The sequence below is a fragment of the Oncorhynchus tshawytscha genome, linkage group LG07 (genome assembly GCF_018296145.1).
Source record: "Oncorhynchus tshawytscha isolate Ot180627B linkage group LG07, Otsh_v2.0, whole genome shotgun sequence".
In the NCBI taxonomy this organism is placed as follows: Eukaryota; Metazoa; Chordata; class Actinopteri; order Salmoniformes; family Salmonidae; genus Oncorhynchus; species Oncorhynchus tshawytscha.
This window is the reverse complement of record NC_056435.1, coordinates 26,464,005-26,483,563: the sequence shown is the minus strand read 5'-3', so window position 1 is coordinate 26,483,563 and position 19,559 is coordinate 26,464,005. Positions and strand designations below refer to the sequence as shown.

General features: G+C 44.5%; 1 protein-coding gene across 2 annotated transcripts; it reads left to right on the top strand.

The window, feature by feature from the left end:
- Positions 1 to 2,353: 2,353 nt before the first annotated feature.
- On the top strand, positions 2,354 to 19,436 carry LOC112254225 (importin-9-like). 2 transcript variants are annotated; one of them, XM_042324221.1, is made up of 22 exons: positions 2,354 to 2,851; positions 4,287 to 4,348; positions 4,460 to 4,546; positions 4,707 to 4,908; positions 5,011 to 5,306; positions 5,443 to 5,543; positions 7,055 to 7,113; positions 7,281 to 7,432; positions 7,559 to 7,657; positions 7,887 to 7,993; positions 8,302 to 8,441; positions 10,393 to 10,555; positions 11,052 to 11,278; positions 11,431 to 11,579; positions 14,564 to 14,692; positions 14,822 to 15,097; positions 15,372 to 15,538; positions 15,772 to 15,848; positions 16,181 to 16,300; positions 18,090 to 18,188; positions 18,312 to 18,388; positions 18,591 to 19,436. In XM_042324221.1, the coding sequence occupies exons 1-22, from the start codon at positions 2,689 to 2,691 to the stop codon at positions 18,699 to 18,701; spliced, it is 3,063 nt and encodes a 1,020-aa protein (XP_042180155.1). In that variant the 5' UTR covers positions 2,354 to 2,688; the 3' UTR covers positions 18,702 to 19,436. The 2 variants fall into 2 exon arrangements, with proteins under 2 accessions (XP_042180155.1, XP_042180153.1); XM_042324219.1 differs by having other exon boundaries at positions 2,355 to 2,851; positions 15,772 to 15,905.
- Positions 19,437 to 19,559: the final 123 nt, after the last annotated feature.

Here is a 19,559-nt window from a genome sequence, read left to right as displayed (position 1 = left end):
TCCAATGCTTCACACAGTTGTGTCGAAATTGGCTGGATGTCCTTTGGGTGCTGGCCCATTGTTATACACATGGGAAACTGTTGAGTGTGAAAAACCCAGCGGCATTGCAGTTCTTAAAAATCTCTCTTTCACCTGTCTCCTCCCCTTCATCTACAATGATTGATGTGGATTTAACAAGTCACATCAATAAAGGATCATAAGCTTTCACCTGGATTCAACTGGTCAGTCTGTCATGGAAAGAGCAGGTGTTCCTAATGTTTTGTACACTCCGTGTATATGTTGTCTATAGTATCTCCGTTGTGAGCTCTCCCCAGGCTGTCTTTGCTTTTCGTCACCGACATCAGCCTACATTGTCAGAGGGGGAATCTTTTTATTTATTTTTTAAAGCTTTAACTCTTCTTTTTTTTTAATGGAGAGGCAAATATCCAAATGCAAAACATTGCTTGTTTCTACATAAACCAAACTCTTTGCTTAAAACAATGAAGAAAAAGATTTTGTGCAGAGGCTCAGTCCCATTTCTTTTTTGTAAGCTGCTATTTTCCGTCATCTCCACATTCTTCAAACTGAGCCTCCTTTATGGCCCGCAGCCTTGCCCTACTACCAGATCACAACCACGATGACCCTCTCTGTATTAAGGAAAGTTACCGTACCCCAACGGCCGGGACACCTTCAGCCATATGACTATACTCGGTCATGGCTCTGTCTGTTACTAGCGCATAGCAGTATTTATGTATTTATTTGTCAACTTTTGCCAGATTTGGACATGAGAGTACACCAAGCCCCACTCTTGAGGCATAGCCTTGCCCTTTTCAAATAGTGGCACTGTGACAGTGGTGGGAAACCAGGTTTCAGCTATTACGTTCATTTAGTATGTTTACCTTGATGTCTCCTCTGTTTTCCTAGCCTAACTCACTGCAGCAGCAAGTGAGTGTAATTTTAGCACCAAAAACCACCTGGCTTTTTCTATTTTTACATGGAGTGTTTTCAATGTATGTTGCTTTTCCATGTGTCTAGTACTTCCTGTACATTTTGTACAAAGACTTCAATTACAGCTGTAAAAGCAGAGTGTTACACTGTCTGAGTAAATGGGATGGGAGGGTTTGCGGGGTAGATAATGAGTTCACCCCATCGAAGCTGTAAATTCACTTACCATATGTGCTGGTGTTAGGTGAATGAAAAATGAAAGAACAATATAAAGATGTTGACTATAACCAGTGGTCAGCTATAGAATGGCTTCTTCCAAAAACAACCCCAGGTCCTTAACCTCTTTGGGGTTTGCAGATCTGAAGGGACTGGATAGGTGTAAAACTAGGTTATTCTACTGTGATTCTCAACTAGTCTTCCGATTGGTCTAGGGGAGCTTCTGGGTTATGTCGCTTACGTCTATCCACTCATTTCATAACTGCAAGACTAGAGGGGTGAGGGGTTGTTTTTGGACAGAGTCTGAGAGACAAAGGCTCTCTGTAGCTCTATGGTGTCCTGAATTGATGGTGTATAGATGATCATCAATGCTGTGAGGCAGTTATAATCTGTTTGTCCAGTCAACTGTCAGCTTGACAAACAAGATCAGCAAACCTTCAAAATGGCCTTCATGGTAGATAACAGTCTCTGTTGCATATTGCCACAGGCACATAAGATGCAACATTTAGGAACGGGTCTCTTCTTCAGTAGCCTGAACTATTATAACTTTAAAATGTAAGTGTGGAGGATGAAACTAGTCTTGTTGCTCTCCTGGCAATTACTTGAACAAAGAACAAAACAGATATTTGATCAGCTGAATATTATTGTATTATGAGGACAAGAGTGCAACTAAAGCGACTTTCATTCCCTGATCACCTTTTCTTCATCTGTACTGATTTCAAAACATTGGAGCGCTCATATCAAATGCCCAGTAGGCACTAGGCAGGTATCCAACACAATACATTCACCTCTGTTAAGATGAAGTAGATGAAGGATTTAAAACTATTTACATTCATCCCATGTGATGTGTAAAGAAGCCGGTTTAATTGAGTGAAAGCTAAACATATGGCACAATCACAATAGTCACTATAGGGTCATCATTATACAACAATCTTCATTATACTCAGTCTGGCTATTTTGCCTAACGTTGACTTTCTAAAGTTAAGACCAAAGTTCCTCGGAACAACAATTATTTTGAAGGCAGAGGACACCCGATTGACTTTTTACTGGTTGTCTCACATCCTAGCCAAAAGATAGAGCTAATCACAAGCCCAAGCATCATCTTGGAAGAAAAAAAAGTTATTTCGAAGACCCGCCCACTGGTCCCTCGACTAATCGTCACTAGTTAACACAGCCACTATGTCATAATTATGACTAAACACCGCCCCTTTCTAAAATGTATCTAATTAAAATCTGATTTTAAACCTAACTTTCACCCTAACCGCATTGCTAACATCATGCCTAACCCTACATTTAAATTAAGACTAGCGTGTTTCCAATAGACACAGCCACAATCACAAAGTCAAAATTGCCTATATCGTTAAAAAAAAAAACGGCTTTGGGGGTGTTAATGTAGTTATAAGGCAGTGTGGTTATGTTTTAAAAACAAATCTGATTGTAAGAAAATAAATTGTAGAAATATGCGGGTTTTTTGCCTTGGTAGCTGTGTTAACTAGTGACGACGGCTGTAGTGGGCTGCCCAGGCTTCCAGGCTTTGCGGGTGAAAACATGGCAGGCATGAGTGCGGCGGGTCCTCGGTCGGCCTCTGCCGGACTGGTTCAACAAGGACTTAAAGAAGCCCTGATTGATACGTTAACGGCTATCCTGTCCCCGGTTCAAGAAGTGCGAGCAGCCGCTGAGGAGCAAATAAAAGTGTTGGAAGTGACAGAGGGTAAGTTAAGCATGGACTCTAGTATTGCTAGACCAGCTGATGTCAAGAGAGTGAAATGACATGATCGATAAATTCCATGCATATGATGGGTCTGTATTGAAAGATAAATGCTAGCTACTGTACAGCAGACAAAACATTACTGTCATGATGGCTTGTTCTGATTAAACAATATAAGATGTTCGATTCTCTCCAAATGGCTAGCAAGTGGCGCAAATTAGTGTAGTTAGCCTATTCCCAACTAGCTACCTAAGTTAGCGGCTAACAAGTTAGTTAGCTCTCTCTCTCTGTGTGTGTGTGTGTGTGTGTGTGTGTGTGTGTGTGAGAGAGAGAGTGTGTGTCTGCCTCCAGCATTCTTGATTGCTAGCTAATTTAGCAGCAATTTGATTCCACTCTGTGTTGTAACTAGCATCCACACACATGATGGCGGATCAATTCAACCAGGGATAATCTATTTGAACTGCCTCCAATTAAAATGGCAAGTTAACTAATACGTGCAACTAATAGTTAGCTAGGTGGAACTGACTAAGCAGCTGGTAAGACTTGATAGCTAGCTAGTATTTTTCATTCGTGAGATCTTATTTCGAGCTCAGAGCCCTGCTTGCCACTTGGAATTCTAGAAGGGTGACCGGTGATAGGATGAATCGATTATCAAGGCGTTGAAATCGTTTTAGGGTCGCTATTGCAACCATTCGATCAGGAAAGTTTCCCGAGAATATGATGCCTTGCGGATTCCGGCCTTTGAAAACTGACGGCATCAGTCGTTTTGACAACTATGCTTTTTTTTCATGTTTTAATACCCCCCCGGAAAAACATTGTTTCATCTCAATACTCCACAAGCCCTTACCCTACTATCCTATGCGTGTTGAATGACTAGCTACCATATTCTTATTTAGCTATATAATAAAGTACAGTAGCTACCCTAAACCAGTTTGCCAATTAATCCAAAGTAGGGTGGGGTGAATATAGGGACAGTGTGTACAGTGCCTTTGTCTGTGGCGTTCCTCTCTGACACGGCTAAAAAGGCTGATTGTGCAGGCTGTCTGTCAGGATCCACTGCAGTGTCACAGCAGCAAGAATGGGCCCAGCAGGCCTCTTTCTGTGGGAGCTGCTCTATGTATGGAACATTGTCTCCTGGACCTTGATATCACTCAGTTAAAGCTGGGGACAGAGTGGTGGGTCGTTGCAGGGAAGAGGGGATGAGTCCGACTGACGAGCATGAAACCCTTTGGAAGAGTTCTACAGTGCTTGTTGTAAATGTTCAAAGGTGCTTAGAATTGTCGATGAGCCGGTCATGAGTCAAATCATATGGACATTTTGTCCCTGCGTTCCATGCATGCATGCCCCCCCCCCCATGACATGGCTAGTGTGCTTCCAAGAGTGTCTGTATGCCTGATGATCTGTCCACTGTGTTGATGTTGCTCAATTTGTGTTGTAGAGTTTGGAGTCCACCTTTCAGAGCTAACTGTGGATCCTCAGGGAGCTCTGGCCATTCGTCAGGTTAGTTAGCAGAACATTTTTAGTTATATGGTGTATGACTACTTCTCAGCATCTCCTTCACACAGCTATATATCTATCATTCAATTCATTCATTATACTGTATGTGTTCAGTTGGCCTCGGTCATCCTGAAGCAGTATGTGGAGACCCACTGGTGTTCCCTGTCTGAGAAGTTCAGGCCCCCAGAGACCACAGACCGGGTAAGCAAAGCGACATGTCATTCTTTCAACTAGCCTAGTTGAAATGGATCATTGTCAATGGCTAGCTATTTCAAAACAGTGAGGAGGATTTAATAAACAGCTAATGATGCTTAAATTACCCCCTCTCTCACTCTCCCCCTCTCTCTCTCTCTCTCTCCAGGCCAAGGCAGCCATCAGGCAGCTTTTGCCTGGGGGTCTCAGGGAGGCCATCAGTAAGGTGCGGTCCAGCGTGGCCTATGCTGTGTCGGCCATCGCCCACTGGGACTGGCCCGAAGCCTGGCCTCAGCTCTTCACCCTTCTCATGGACTTGTTGGTCAGCGGCGATGTCAGCGCAGTGCACGGGGCCATGAGGGTCCTCACAGGTAAGGACACACGCATCCCCAATTCCAAATTGACCTCTCTTTTTGTGCTCAGTTTCTATTTGCTCCGTGTATTCACTTCATCCCTCTGGCCTTTTCTCAAAGAGTTTACCCGTGAGGTGACAGATACTCAGATGCCTCTGGTGGCCCCAGTAATTCTGCCTGAGATGTACAAGATCTTCACCATGATGGAGATCTACAGCATCCGTACCCGCTCCAGAGCCGTGGAGATCTTCACCACCTGTGCCTACCTTATCTGTGCAATAGAGGAGCTGGAGAAGGGTGCGGCCAAGGCCCTGATCTTCCCCGTAGTGCAGCAGTTCACTGAGGCATTCATTCAGGCCCTGCAGATGCCTGATGGACCCTCCTCAGACAGCGGCCTCAAGATGGAGGTCCTCAAGGTGAGAAGATGACCACAGAAGGATTTATACTCCCATGGACCTATACAGCCAGATGTTGTAGTTTTGGGATCCGGAGGCCAAATCTTATCAGTTGTCCTGATCCATCCTCCTCTCCACCTTTTTACCTCGTCCCCAGGCTGTGACTGCTCTAGTGAAGAACTTCCCCAAACCCATGGTTTTGTCCATGCAGCAGATCCTGCCCATTGTCTGGAACACCCTGACAGAGAGCGCTGCTGTATATCCTTCACAGTGCAACTATGTCCTCTGCTCTTTCATCTAGAGGTCGACCGATTATGATTTTTCAACGCCGATAACGATTATTGGAGGACCAAAAAAGCCGATACCGATTAATCGGACGATTTTTTTTTTTTTAACATTTTATTTTAAATTTGTAATAATGACAATTACAACAATACTGAATGAACACTTATTTTAACTTCATATAATACATCAATAAATTCAATTTAGCCTCAAATAAATAATGAAACATGTTCAATTTGGTTTAAGTAATGCAAAAACAAAGTGTTGGAGAAGAAAGTAAAAGTCCAATATGTGCTAACGTTTAAGTTCCTTGCTCAGAACATGAGAACCTATGAAAGCTGGTGGTTCCTTTTAACATGAGTCTTCAATATTCCCAGGTAAGAAGTTTTAGGTTGTAGTTATTATAGGACTATTTCCCTCTATACCATTTGTATTTCATTAACTTTTGACTATTGGATGTTCTTATAGGCACTTTAGTATTGCCAGTGTAACAGTATAGCTTCCGTCCCTCTCCTCGCTCCTCCCTGGGCTCGAACCAGCAACACAACGACAATGGCCACCCTCGAAGCAGCGTTACCCATGCAGAGCAAGGGAAACTACCACAGGCTCAGAGCGAGTGATGTTTGAAACACTATTAGTGCGCGCTAACTAGCCAGCCATTTCACATCGGTTACACCAGCCTCATCTCGGGAGTTTATAGGCTTGAAGTCATAAACAGCGCAATGCTTGACACACAACGAAGAGCTGCTGGCAAAACGCACGAAAGTGCTGTTTGAATGAATGTTTTCGCGCCTGCTTCTGCCTACCACTGCTCAGTCAGATACTTAGATACTTGTATGCTCAGTCAGATTATACGCATTGCAGGACACACTAGATAATATCTAGTAATATCATCAACCATGTGTAGTTAACTAGTGATTATGATTGATTGATTGTTTTTTTTATAAGATAAGTTAGCACAGTTTTACCAGCAACTTACCTTGGCTTACTGCATTCGCCTAACAGGCAGTCTCCTTGTGGTGTGCAACGAGAGAGGCAGGTCGTTATTGCCTTGGACTAGTTAACTGTAAGATTGGATCCCCTGAGCTGACAAGGTGAAAATCTATCGTTCTGCCCCTGAACGAGGCAGTTAACTCACCGTTCCTAGGCCGTCATTGAAAATAAGAATGTGTTCATAACTGACTTGCCTAGTTAAATAAAGATTAAATAACGGTGTAAAAAAAAAATCGGTGTCCAAAAATAGCAATTTCCGATTGTTATGAAAACTTGATGTCGGCCATTCCGATTAATTGGTCGACCTCTACTTTCATCTTATTGTAGTTCGTTGTCTTCATTCCCTTTTGGTTCACATCTGTCAATAATGAGCTATTATCTCCACTCTACCTTTTAAAAAAAAAAAAATGTTTTAATGGGAGCTAGCGAGCCCACCTAGCTGTAGAGAATGGTCGATGTCCTGAGAATGGGGGTTTCCTTAACCGGGTGTGTACTTATGTCAGAGCAGAAGTCAACTACACAGAGGAGGTAGACGACCCCATTGACTCTGACGGTGAGTACGTCCTTATCCCATTCACATCTTTACTGGCTGTATATGTACTTTTGTTTTCTCTCCAATTGTCAAATAAATGAAATCAACCTACGTGACACGGGCTGATCTCGATATGAGTCGTCTTGGTTGAGATTTGAGGTATTTATTTGTGTGCGTTTTTCTCCCAGGTGAGGTTCTGGGCTTTGAGAACCTGGTGTTTAGTGTCTTTGAGTTCATCCACACGCTGCTGGAGAACAGCAAGTTCAAGAGCACAGTGAAGAGGGCTCTGCCTGAACTGATCTACTACATCATTGTCTACATGCAGATCACTGAGGATCAGGTACAAACAACCTCACACGTGTGTGTGTGTGTGACATTTTTAAGAGAATCAGTTTTTGTCAACAAAAAAAAAAGACATCATTTGGTATCGTGTATGTGTTCTTCATCCGTAGTAATTTCTCTGTAGATCAAGGTGTGGACGGCCAACCCCCAGCAGTTTGTAGAGGACGAGGATGACGATACCTTCTCCTACTCCGTCAGGATCTCAGCCCAGGACCTGCTGCTGGTGAGAACTTCACGTGGGACACTAATAGTTTGGGCAAATCTGAAATGATACCTTATTTCCCCATATGATGCACTCCTTTCTGTGGCTCTAAGTTTTAACCTCTCATAAAATAATACCCCCACACGCAGACTGCTACCATTCCATGTGTAGGTTCTGGTCGATGTGACCTTTTTGGAGACGTCACAATTCTTTTTTTTTCCTCAATTCAACTGTCCTCCTCTTCCAACAGGCTGTGGCGACAGAGTTCCAGAACGAGAGTGCGGCAGCGTTGGCGGCGGCAGCGACAAGACACCTGCAGGAAGCGGAGCAGGCCAAGAACAGTGGCAACGAACACTGGCGAGGACCACACACACACACCGGCTGCATGACATCTCTCAAGTCATTAGTGGCTTTCTCTTCTTGTCTCCTGTTTGTCCTATGCACTGACCTGAAAACACAGGCTAGGTGAAATCAGAATGGATGCCTTTCAGGAATTTGCTTTCATCTGTCCAGGTATTTTTTTTTTTTATGTCCGTGCAGACTGAGGAAAGGAGACAAGGAGGAGACCACTTGACTATTGAGATGCACCCCATAACTAAACAATCACCATGCAGTCAGACTCGGGGTCTGCTCTCTCCTCACCCCTGTGTTATCCCGTCCTGCAGGTGGAAGGTCCATGAGGCGTGTTTGTTAGCTCTGGGTTCAGTGAAGACCATCATCACAGAGAACGTGAAGAATGGCCGGATTCAATTTGATATGCACGGCTTCCTGGCTAACGTCATCCTGGCTGACCTCAACCTCGCAGGTTAGTCCGTCTGGGATCTCTTGCTCAGCTCCTGGGCAGCAGTGTTTGGTTACAGTGCCTTAGGGAAGTATTCAGGCCCTTTTACTTTTTCAACATTTTGTTAGGTTACAGCCTGATTCTAAAATTTATGTTTTTTTCCCTCATTAATCTACATACAATACCCCATAATGACAAAGCAAAAACAGGTTATCAATTTTTGCTAATTTATTAAAAATAAATAACTTAAATATCACATTTTACATAGGTAATCAGACCCTTTACTCAGTACTTTGAAGCAGCGATTACAGCATCGAGTCTTTGGTATGACGCTACAAGATTGGCACACCTGTATTTGGGGAGTTTCTCCAATTCTTCTCAAGCTCTGTCAGGTTGGATGGGGAGCGATGCTGCACAGCTATTTTCAGGTCTCTCCAGAGATGTTCAATCGGGTTCAAGTCCAGGCTCTGTCTGGGCCACTCAAGGACATTCAGATACTTGTCCCGAAGCCACTCCTGCATTGCCTTGACTGTGTGTTTAGGGTCGTTGTCCTGTTGGAAGGTGAACCTTTGGCTCTGTCTGAGGCCCTGAGCACTCTGGAGCAGGTTTTCACCAAGGATCGTTCTGTACTTTGCTTCGTTCATCTTTACCTCGATCTTCTGGAAGGTTCTCCCATCTCCACAAAGGAACTCTAAAGCTCTGTCAGAGTGAGCATCGGGTTCTTGGTCACCTCCCGGACCAAGGCCCTTCTCCCCTGTTTGCTCAGTTTAGGTGGTTCCAAACTTCTTCCATTTAAGAATGATTGAGGCCACTGTGTTCTTGTGGACCTTCAATGCTGCAGAAATATTTTGGTACCCTTCCCCAGATCTTTGCCTCAACACAATCCTGTCTCTACAGACAATTCCTTTGACTTGATGGCTTGGTTTTTGCTCTGACATGCACTGTCAACTGTTGGACCTTATACAGACAGGTGTGTGCCTTTCCAAATCATGTCCAATCAATTGAATTTACCACAGGTGGACTCCAATCAAGTTATAGAAATATCTCAAGGATAGTCAAAGGAAACAGGACGCACCTGAGGTGAATTTCGAGTCTCATAGCAAAGGGTCTGAATACTTATGTAAATAAGGTATTTCTGTTTTTTCTTATAAATTGTTTTTGCTTTGTCATTATGGGGTACTGTGTGTAGATGGCTGAGGATTTAAAACAAAATCTAAAATCTTTAGTACAAGGCTGTAATGTAACATTGTGGAAAAAGTCAAGGGGTCTGAGTACTTTCGGGAAGGCACTGTATATTCTTGTCTGACAGTGGTCAAGATATCAATGAAGTGGAGGGCCTCCCGGGTGGTGCAGTGGTTAAGGGTGCTGTACTGCAGCGCCAGCTGTGCCACCAGACTCTGGGTTCGCGCCCAGACCGGGAGGTCCATGGGGCGATGCACAATTGGCCTAGCGTCATCTGGTTAGGGAGGGCTTGGCCGGTAGGGATGTCCTTGTCTCATCGCGCACCAGCGACTCCTGTGGCGGGCCGGGTGCAGTGCGCGCTAACCAAGGTTGCCAGGTGCACAGTGTTTCCTCCGACACTTTGGTGCGGCTGGCTTCCAGGTTGGATGCGCGCTGTGTTAAGAAGCATTGCGGCTTGGTTGGGTTGTGTATCGGAGGACGCATGACTTTCAACCTTCGTCTCTCCCGAGCCCGTACGGGAGTTGTAGCGATGAGACAAGATAGTAGCTACTAAACAATTGGATACCACGAAATTGGGGAGAAAACGGGGTAAACATTTTTTTAAAGATATCAATGAAGTGGAGAAACTATAACCTGCATACATTGCAGCCTTGAGTTTTGAACGTGGCTCACGGTACAGTATGTGCCTACCTAGCTTAACTGTAAGTCGCTCTGGATAAGAGCTAAATGACTCAAATTGAAATGTAGCTACCTACATAATAACCCCCTGTCCCTTAACTCGTTCCCCCCTCAGCGGCCTCTCCGTTCCTGCTGGGCCGTGCCCTTTGGGCAGCCAGCCGCTTCACAGCAGCCATGACCCCTGAGCTCATCCAGCAGTTCCTCCAAGCCACCGTCAGCGGCCTGCACGACAGCCAACCCCCCTCGGTCCGCATCTCAGCTGTACGCGCCATCTGGGGGTGAGTGAGATCAACACCTTAAAGGGAAAATCCATCAAAAACGCATATATATATATATATATATATATATATTAATTAGTATTTTTTTTAAATATGAAAAAAAATCATTCCACAATTGATACATTCCCAAAATGTTTTCCATGTCAGCAGTGAAGTTTTCAAGATATTGGACATTCGAGAAGTAGTGTCACTTGCGTCATGATGATGTGGCCAGTGACTGTATCAACAGTGGACTAATGGGGGGGGGGATACCAACAGTTTTGTTTTTGAGTGGAGTTTAAGAAAGCTTCAACTTCTGTAGTTCACACATGCTGTACAGAGCAGCTAGAGCGTCTTTCCCTCCAGTCATAATAACAATAACCTAGATCAAGTAAAAGCAGTGATGGCATAGATGGATGGATACATGCCTCTCGAGTTTGTCATCCAACTAGCCTTACAACAACACCATCACAGTAAGTGTGTATGTATGCAGGTGGTTAATGTGTGCTCTTCTCAGGTACTGTGACCAGCTGAAGCTGTCACAGAGTACCCACGTGCTGCAGCCGTTCCTGCCTGCTGTTCTGGACGGGCTGGTGCAGCTGGCAGCCCAGTTCAGCTCCGAGGTTCTCACCCTGGTCATGGAGACCCTGTGTATCGTCTCCACCGTGGACCCAGCCTTCACCACCAGCGCAGAGAACAAGATCTGCCCCCTCACCATCGCCATCTTCCTCAAGTATAGTAACGGTAGGTAACTAACCTTGGCAGTTGGCACTCATTTAGTTCCTAATTGAGTCCGATAGACCGATTTTGAGGTATTACCGTATGGCTTACATCTATCCCAACCTTTCAAATGAAAACTTGTGCCACCATATCTAACTCTCCTGTCCTCTCCCCAGACTCAGTGGTGGGGTCTCTGGCCCAGGACATCTTTAAGGAGCTGGCCCAAATCGAGGCTTGCCAGGGACCCATGCAGATGCGCCTCATCCCCACCCTGGTCAGCATTATGCAGGCCCCCCCTGACAAGGTCCCCTTTGGCCTGTGTGCAGTAAGTCCACTGTGTGGAAGTCCTTACTTTACATCAGCATTATGAGTCAAGACCAACTCAGTAGCCTTGTGGTGAGTGTCCGCTCTGAGATTGGAAGGTGGGGAGTTCGATCCCTGGATAAGTCATACCAAAGACTGTTAAAATGGGGCCCGCTGCATCTCTGCTTGGCACTCCTAAGAGAACAACCGATATGGATTTTCTAGGGCCGATGGCTGATATTCAATATTATCAAATGTGACATTTTGTGTCACATTTCCCAGAGATGGCCATGTATGCATACATTTTTAAATCAAACAATATATTTGACTTTGGTAAAAAAAAAAAAATCTAACTGCATAACATAAAGGTAATAGTTGTATTTGATGAACTGGGTCAATTTTAAGATTGCATAAGCCTACTCACTATCCAGGTGACTGCATATTCAGTAGGAGTGTGTCCACGTATTGAGTTATTGAGCTTGTTCTGGCTGATCAGTGGAGTCTATGGTGCTACCGATGACGATCTGTTTGCCTTCCATTTGAAACGTATATTCAATCCAAAATCAAATTTGATTGGTCGCATACACCTATTTAGCGGATGTTACTGCGCGTGTAGTGGAATGCTTGTTCCTAGCTCCAACAGTGCAGTAATATCAAACAATATACACACATCTGAGTGAAGGAATGGAATTAAGAAATATATAAATATTAGGTGTGTGTACGTACCAGTCAAAGGTTTGGACACCTACTCATTCAAGGGTTCTAATTTATTTCTACAGTGTAGAACAATAGCTAAGACATCAAAACTATGAAATAACAGACATGGAATCATGTAGTAACCCAAATAAGTGTTAAATAAATCAACATGTATTTTAGATTCTTCAAAGTAGCAACCCTTTGCCTTGACGACAGCTTTGCACACTCTTGGCATTCTCTCAACCAGCTTCATAAGGTAGCTACCTGGAATGCATTTCAATTAAAAGGTGTGACTTGTTAAGTTAATTTGTGGAATTTCTTTCCTTCTTAATGCATTTGTGCCAGTCAGTTGTGTTTTGACAAGATAGCCCTATCTTCTGTATACCACCCCTATTTGGTAAAATACCAAGTCCATATTATGGCAAGAACAGCTCAAATAAGCAAAGAGAAATGACAGTCCATTACATTAAGACACGTCAGTCATTCTGGAGCATGTCAAGAATTTTGAAAGTTGCTTCAATTGCAGTCGCAAAAACCATCAAGCGCTATCATGAATCTGGCTCTCATGAGGACCGCCACAGGAAAGGAAGACCCGGAGTTACCTCTGCTGCAGATGATAAATTCATTAGAGTTAGGAGCCTCCAGAAATTGCAGCCCAAATAAATGCTTCACAGAGTTCAAGTAACAGACACATCTCAACATCAACTGTTCAGAGGAGACTGAGTGAATCAGGCCTTAATTGTCAAATTGCTGCAAAGAAACCACTACTAAAGGACACCAATAAGAGGAAGAGACTTGCTTGGGCCAACAAACACAAGCAATGGACATTAGACCGGTGGAAATCTGTCCCTTTGGTCTGATGAGTCCAAATTGTAGATTTTTGTTTCCAACCGCTGTGTCTTTGTGAGACGCAGAGTATGTGAATGGATGATCTCCGCATGTGTAGTTCCCACCATGAAGCAATGGAGGAATAGATGTGATGGTACTTTGCTGGTGACACTGTCAGTGATTTATTTCGAATTCAAGGCACACTTAACCAGCATTCTGCAGCGATACACCATCCCATCTGGTTTGCACTTAGTGGGACTATCATTTGTTTTTCAACAGGACAATGACCCAACACACCTCCAGGCTGTGTAAAGGCTATTTGACTAAGAAGGAGAGTGATGGAGTGCTTCATCAGATGACCTGGCCACCACAGTCATCCAAATGAGATGGTTTGGGATGAGTTGGACCGCAGAGGCAAGGACCATATACGTTGATTGTTTTAAAGCAAAACGGAACAATTTAAACAAGTTTAAAGCAAAACTCCTGAACAATTTAAAGTAAAATATATTGTAAGTCCTGTTCAGCAGGTATAGCCAGATGCGTTGTCTCAGGTAGCTTTACTTTTATTCCGGTAAAACACAATTTTCTACATAGATAACTATAACCTAGAAAATGACACCGGTTGTCACTCAAATAATAATTCCTAGTATCGTGCAAGCCGTTTTAGCATTTGATTGCTGAAGGCGCCGCGCAGATGTGCAAGACCAGGAACAGGCCGCCTACTTTGTGTTGATCAGTGCACGAAGCTGGACAGATTGCGCAGTGTGACTAGGCTGCTGATATTACCTGGGGTTGTTCGGCATCCAAAATGACTTGTAGATCAATGACTATCAACACAGTTACATGTAGTTCGAAACTGAAGGTATTTTCAGAAGGTAGAAAGAATGTAAAAAAAAATAGTGGTGTTCCGGCGATTTTTGATTTTCTGACCGAAGTATGCTACATTTGGATCAGTTTGTTGTCCCCGGACCAACTTAGCCTGACGACTCACACAATTTAGCATGTCGTTCGCTACATACATAGTCTGAGACTACAACCATTGAAGTCGTTTGTGGTGACAGGGGACGTTGTACAAGACAAAGTCCTCAGCGATTGGATATTCTCTAACCAATCAGATAATCACATTTTCTAACCGCCGCTTTACCTATGTATGTTCGGACTCTGGCCCAACCCATCGGTTTCTGGACCAATCAGACGGCCCGGCCGGAATGTGTTTGCATTGAGTGACTGATCGGGGTGGTACTCCGATTCATACTCATTGCAGAGAGTATACTAATGTCTGTGGCATGGCGTAGCGTTTGGCCGGAGCAAGGAGTCTGGGTAGCCAGGCAATGGACCAATACACTTGTATCTTTAAACCTTTTGAATTGGGGTCTGATTTATCGTGAATGGTTACATCCCTATTATTGACTGTCAACTTTTAGGGTCCCAGTCAGTCATATTTTGACAGTTGTCTCCTGTCCCCACGCCCCTCCCTGACAGACAGCCATAGACATCTTGACCACAGTGGTCAGATACACCAAACCCCCACTCTCTGAGATGCTGGTCTGCCAGGCCTTCCCTGTGGTGGCCCAGTGTACCCTCCGCACAGATGACAACACCACCATGCAGGTACACAGACTGAGAAGGGCCCAAATATGTTAATCCCAACTCTATTTTGTATCATTTTTAAAAATATATTTTATTTCTCTCCTGTATATATCAATTCATGGAAATGAACTCAAACCCCATCCTTTTCAGAACGGTGGCGAGTGTCTGCGGGCGTACGTGTCAGTGGCCCTGGAGCAGGTGGGCCAATGGAGGGACATGGAGGGCCACAGTGGTCTGTGGTACGTGATGCAGGTGGTCAGCCAGCTACTTGACCCTAGGACATCAGAGTTCACTGCCGCCTTCGTGGGCCGCCTGGTGTCTACGCTGATCGCCCGCGCCAGCACCGAGCTGGGAGAGCAGCTGGACCAGATCCTCAGAGCCATCCTCAGCAAGATGCAGCAGGCCGAGACACTCAGTGTCATGCAGGTAGAACGAAACCTCTCCGTCTGTCACTCTCTGGAACTGACCCCTCTAAATCAAACGGTGGAATTCAGTGGGTTCTGGGATGTTGAGGTGTCAAAATGTCAAGCTTCCAGCATTCAATTGATTTTTATCTGTTGTATAGCGCCTTGCATCATGGTTATTCAGTGATTGCTCTTTTGCCACCCATATAGACTCTGCTAACAATGGACTCCTCTCCCCAGTCTCTGATCATCTCTCTCCTCTCCCCAGTCTCTGATCATCTCTCTCCTCTCCCCAGTCTCTGATCATGGTGTTTGCCCACCTGGTCCACTCTCAGCTGGAGCCTTTGTTGGAGTTCCTGTGCAGTCTGCCGGGCCCCACGGGGAAACCGGCCCTGGAGTTTGTCATGGCCGAGTGGATGAGCCGACAGCACCTCTTCTATGGACAGTATGAGGGCAAAGTCAGGTGAGGGCTTAGGGTTGGCCCTGGAGCATCCACTCTCCCCAAGATGGATGAAAAAGTAGAATATGACTGTTGTCCACCCGTTGAACCAAATGTGTGTTCCTCTCTGTACTCCCCTTTCCACCTTTTATTACTAGGGATTTGAACTGTTAAACTGCTAACTGCTAAGAATCTATTCATTATTTTGTTTGATTATGACATTTGTTTCCCCTTCTCCTGTGTTGTCCCTGTTTTAGTACGGTAGCCCTGTGTAAGCTTCTGCAGCACGGCCTCAACACAAACGACAAGCGTCTCCAGGACATCGTCGTAAAGGGTGAGGAGCTCTTGGGCCCTGACGAGGGCATCCGCACACGCTCCAAATCTTCCAGGAGTAAGACCAATACAGATATCCTCTTTGTCATCAGCTATTTATCTAAGCATTTAGTCAAATATAAGAGAATCAACGACAACAAAAATTCTATACATTTGCCCAAGAAAATGACATTGCCTATATGAATGAATGCTCCATATAAGCACCCCATTCTCTGGCCTAGTGTATGATAAGGAATGTATTTGCTTCATTGTTAATGTTTTTGTTGGTGGTCTACACGTTGATGGTATGCACATCTTCGTGTTGCTATAAGGTCTCGGTCTCACTTTCTCCAGATCCAGAGAAGTGGACCAACGTTCCGTTGCTAGTGAAGGTCTTTAAGTTGATTGTCAATGAGCTGTCATCAGTGGTGGAGGCCAACGCAATCAGAGCTGCCGCAGCAGACTGGAGTCCAGGTGATGCGTTGCAGCTATGTAACAGCTGCGCATGTCAATTTCTCTCTTTGGCCTTGAGGGGATAGTTCAGACAAATTTAAAATGATATACACTGAACAAAAATATAAACGCAACATATAAAGTACCTTGTTTCATGAGCTGAAATTAAAGATCCCAGAAATGTTCCATATGCGCAAAAAGCGTATTTCTCTCAAATGTTGTGCACAAATATATTTACATCCCTGTTAGGGAGCATTTCTCATTTGCCAAGATAATCCATCCACCTGACTGTTGTGGCACATCAAGAAGCTGATTTTAAACGGCACGATCATTACGATCATAGGTGCACCTCGTGCTGGGGGAAATAAAAGGGTCACTCTAAAATGTGTCGTTTTATCACAACGCCACAGATCTCTCAGGTTTTGAGGGAGCGTGCAATTGGCATGCTGACTGCAGGAATGTCCACCAGAGATTTGAATGTTAATTTCTCTACCTTAAGACTCCTCCAATGTTGTTTTGGAGAATTTGCCCGTTTTTTAATTTTATTTACCTTTTATTTAACCAGGCAAGTCAGTTAAGAACAAATTCTTATTTTCAATGACGGCCTAGGAACACTGCCTGTTCAGGGGCAGAACGACAGATTTTTACCTTGTCAGCTCGGGGATTTGAACTTGCAACCTTCCGGTTACTAGCCCAACGCTCTAACCACTAGGCTACCCTGCCGCCCCAGTACGTCCAACTAGCCTCACAACCGCAGACCACGTTTAAACCACGCCAGCCCAGGATCGTAACCGACTTAAGTGGTGAAATGCTCACCTTCGATGGCCACTGGCACGCTGGAGAAGTGCGCACTTCATTGATTAATCCCGTTTTCAAATGTACCGGGCAGATGACAGACAGCGTATGGCGTCGTGTGGACGAGCTGTTTGCTGATGTCAACGTTGGGAACAGAGTGCCCCATGGTGGCAGTGGAGTTATGGTATGGGCAGGCATAAGCTACGGACAACGAACATGATTGCATTTTATCGATGGCAATTTGAATACAGAGAGACCGTGATGAGATCCTGAGGCCCATTGTCATGCCATTCATCCTCCGCCATCACCTCATGTTTCAGCATGATAATGCACGGCCCCATGGCGCAAGGATCTGTACACAATTCCTGAAAGCAAAAAATTTCCCACTTATTCCACGGCCTGCATACTCACCAGACATGTTGAGCATACTCTGGATCGACGTGTACGACAGCGTGTTCCAGTTCCCGCCAATATCCAGGAACTTCGCACAGCCATTGAAGAGGAGTGGGACAACATTCCACAGGCCACAACCAACAGCCTGATCAACTCTATGCTAAGGAGATGTGTTGCGCTGGATGAGGCAAATGGTGGTCGTCAAACCAGATACTGACTGGTTTTCTGATCCACGCCCCTACCTATCTATGACCAGCATTAATATCTGTATTCCCAGTCATGTGAATTCCATAGATTAGGGCCTAATGAATTTATTTAATTTGACTGATTTCCTTATGAACTGTAACTCAGTAAAATCTTTGAAATTGTTGCATGTTGGGTTTTTTAAATATATTTTTGTTCAGTGTATTTATTCCCTTACCTAGAGTTGAAAGCAGTTTTGAAAGCCGTGTCAGACTCATGTCTTTATTTGGCCGGAAAATACCCTCCTGTCTCTTAATCGTATTACCTTGGTGTTGTCTGTTGAAAATGTGGTCTCTGATAACTATGTGTTTTTTAGTATTATGAAATCAATTGGGCCCCATTTTGTATCTGATCCCAAAGTGTTTTTTTGTTCCTGCAGATTCAGTAGGAATGTGGGAGGAGGAGGAAGAAGAGGAGGATGAGGATGAAGGGCTGGCCGGGCAGCTTCTCTCTGACCTCATCGCTTCCAACAAATATGGTGAACTTCCCTCTCAGACTCTTCCAGATGTCTACTCAATCAGTGCACTAGGCAGGCAGATGTTTTGTAGCTCTATCTGCCATGTTTCACAGGTATCAAATAGTTTTTTGTCCCCCCCCCCAGATGAAAACTACTATGAGGAGGATGATGAGGAGGATCCAGATGCCTTGAAGGACCCCATATATCAGATAGACCTCCAGGTAATGCTAATCTGCTCATTTTAAATTTAGATCTCACATGACTAGTTAGGGCAAATGTGGTTATGCTTTTTTTTATTTGTCCTTGAGGAGATTGATCAAGTTAAATTGAACAGATTTCAATGGTCTGTGATGTTTTGGGGTTGTATTTTAATGTCTTAACTTCACTTTTTAAATAAACGTTCTTGTGCTTTGTGTTTTTTAGGCCTACCTGACAGATTTCCTGACCCAGTTTGCCCACTCTCCATGCTACAGCATGTTCTCTGGCCACCTCAACGATGCTGAGAGGAGAGTCCTGCAGTCTATCAGCATCTAAACCTGCCCCCATCACCCCCTTCCCTACATCAACCCTACCATAACTCTCTTGTCCAATCCCTCTCGCTCACCAGCCAATTACCAACCCCTGAGTGGGGGAAAGGCTCTGATTGGCCAGGTGGTTGTTGATGCTTTACCTCCATCTCCAACAGAGGAACATGAACGGACGGGGGAGAAGAGACAGACTTGCACTTACCCATGAGAGTCTTCTGACTGAAAGGATGGCCAGGAAAAGACTGCAGATTTGTGAAGGTTGAGGTTAGATTTAGGGGAGTGAGGGACACCCAGGTTTGTTCCGAGAGAGGACTGGGAGACAGTTGTGGAGTGACCTCCTTAGTGTCTCCTCGCTCCTCTGCCCTATTGGACTTGTTGGGATGTGAGAGGGGTTGATGTTTTACAACGGGAGAAGCAGGCAGGGCAACTATGATATATGAACTGTCTTTACTGTGTCGCATTTGTAACTCAACCCACTTATTTTTGTGTGTCTGTAAAAAAATATATTATGTAACCTTCCAAGAGGCAAAAGAGACTTAATGATGACGGAAAGACAAAATGAACATTGGCGGCCTTATTGACTTCTGATTGGGATGAAAACCTTGAGGTCTTCCGGTCCCAACTAGGGTCTGGGTGGGTATGAGTGATTCACACTGTTCCCATGGTGACTCAAAGCCATGTAATTTCATTGTACCCACTGGAGTTGGAATGAAAGTCTAAATAAATTCCCAACAGGACAGCATTTTAAGTTTCCATTGTTATTTGGTCATTTTCCCAGGTAGTGAAAATGTGAGTACATAGTCTATATGTTACAAAATCCAAATGTTTGTCAAAGTTGTCATTTCAAGTTGCTAGTTTGTTTGAC

Coding starts and splice junctions, on each gene's coding strand:
- LOC112254225 (XM_042324219.1), top strand. CDS start 2,689: ATGGCAGGCATGAGTGCGGCGGGTCCTCGGTCGGCCTCTGCCGGACTG. Junction 8,442..10,392: donor GGCTGACCTCAACCTCGCAG/GTTAGTCCGTCT, acceptor TTCCCCCCTCAG/CGGCCTCTCCGTTCCTGCTG. Junction 16,301..18,089: donor CGCAGCAGACTGGAGTCCAG/GTGATGCGTTGC, acceptor TTGTTCCTGCAG/ATTCAGTAGGAATGTGGGAG.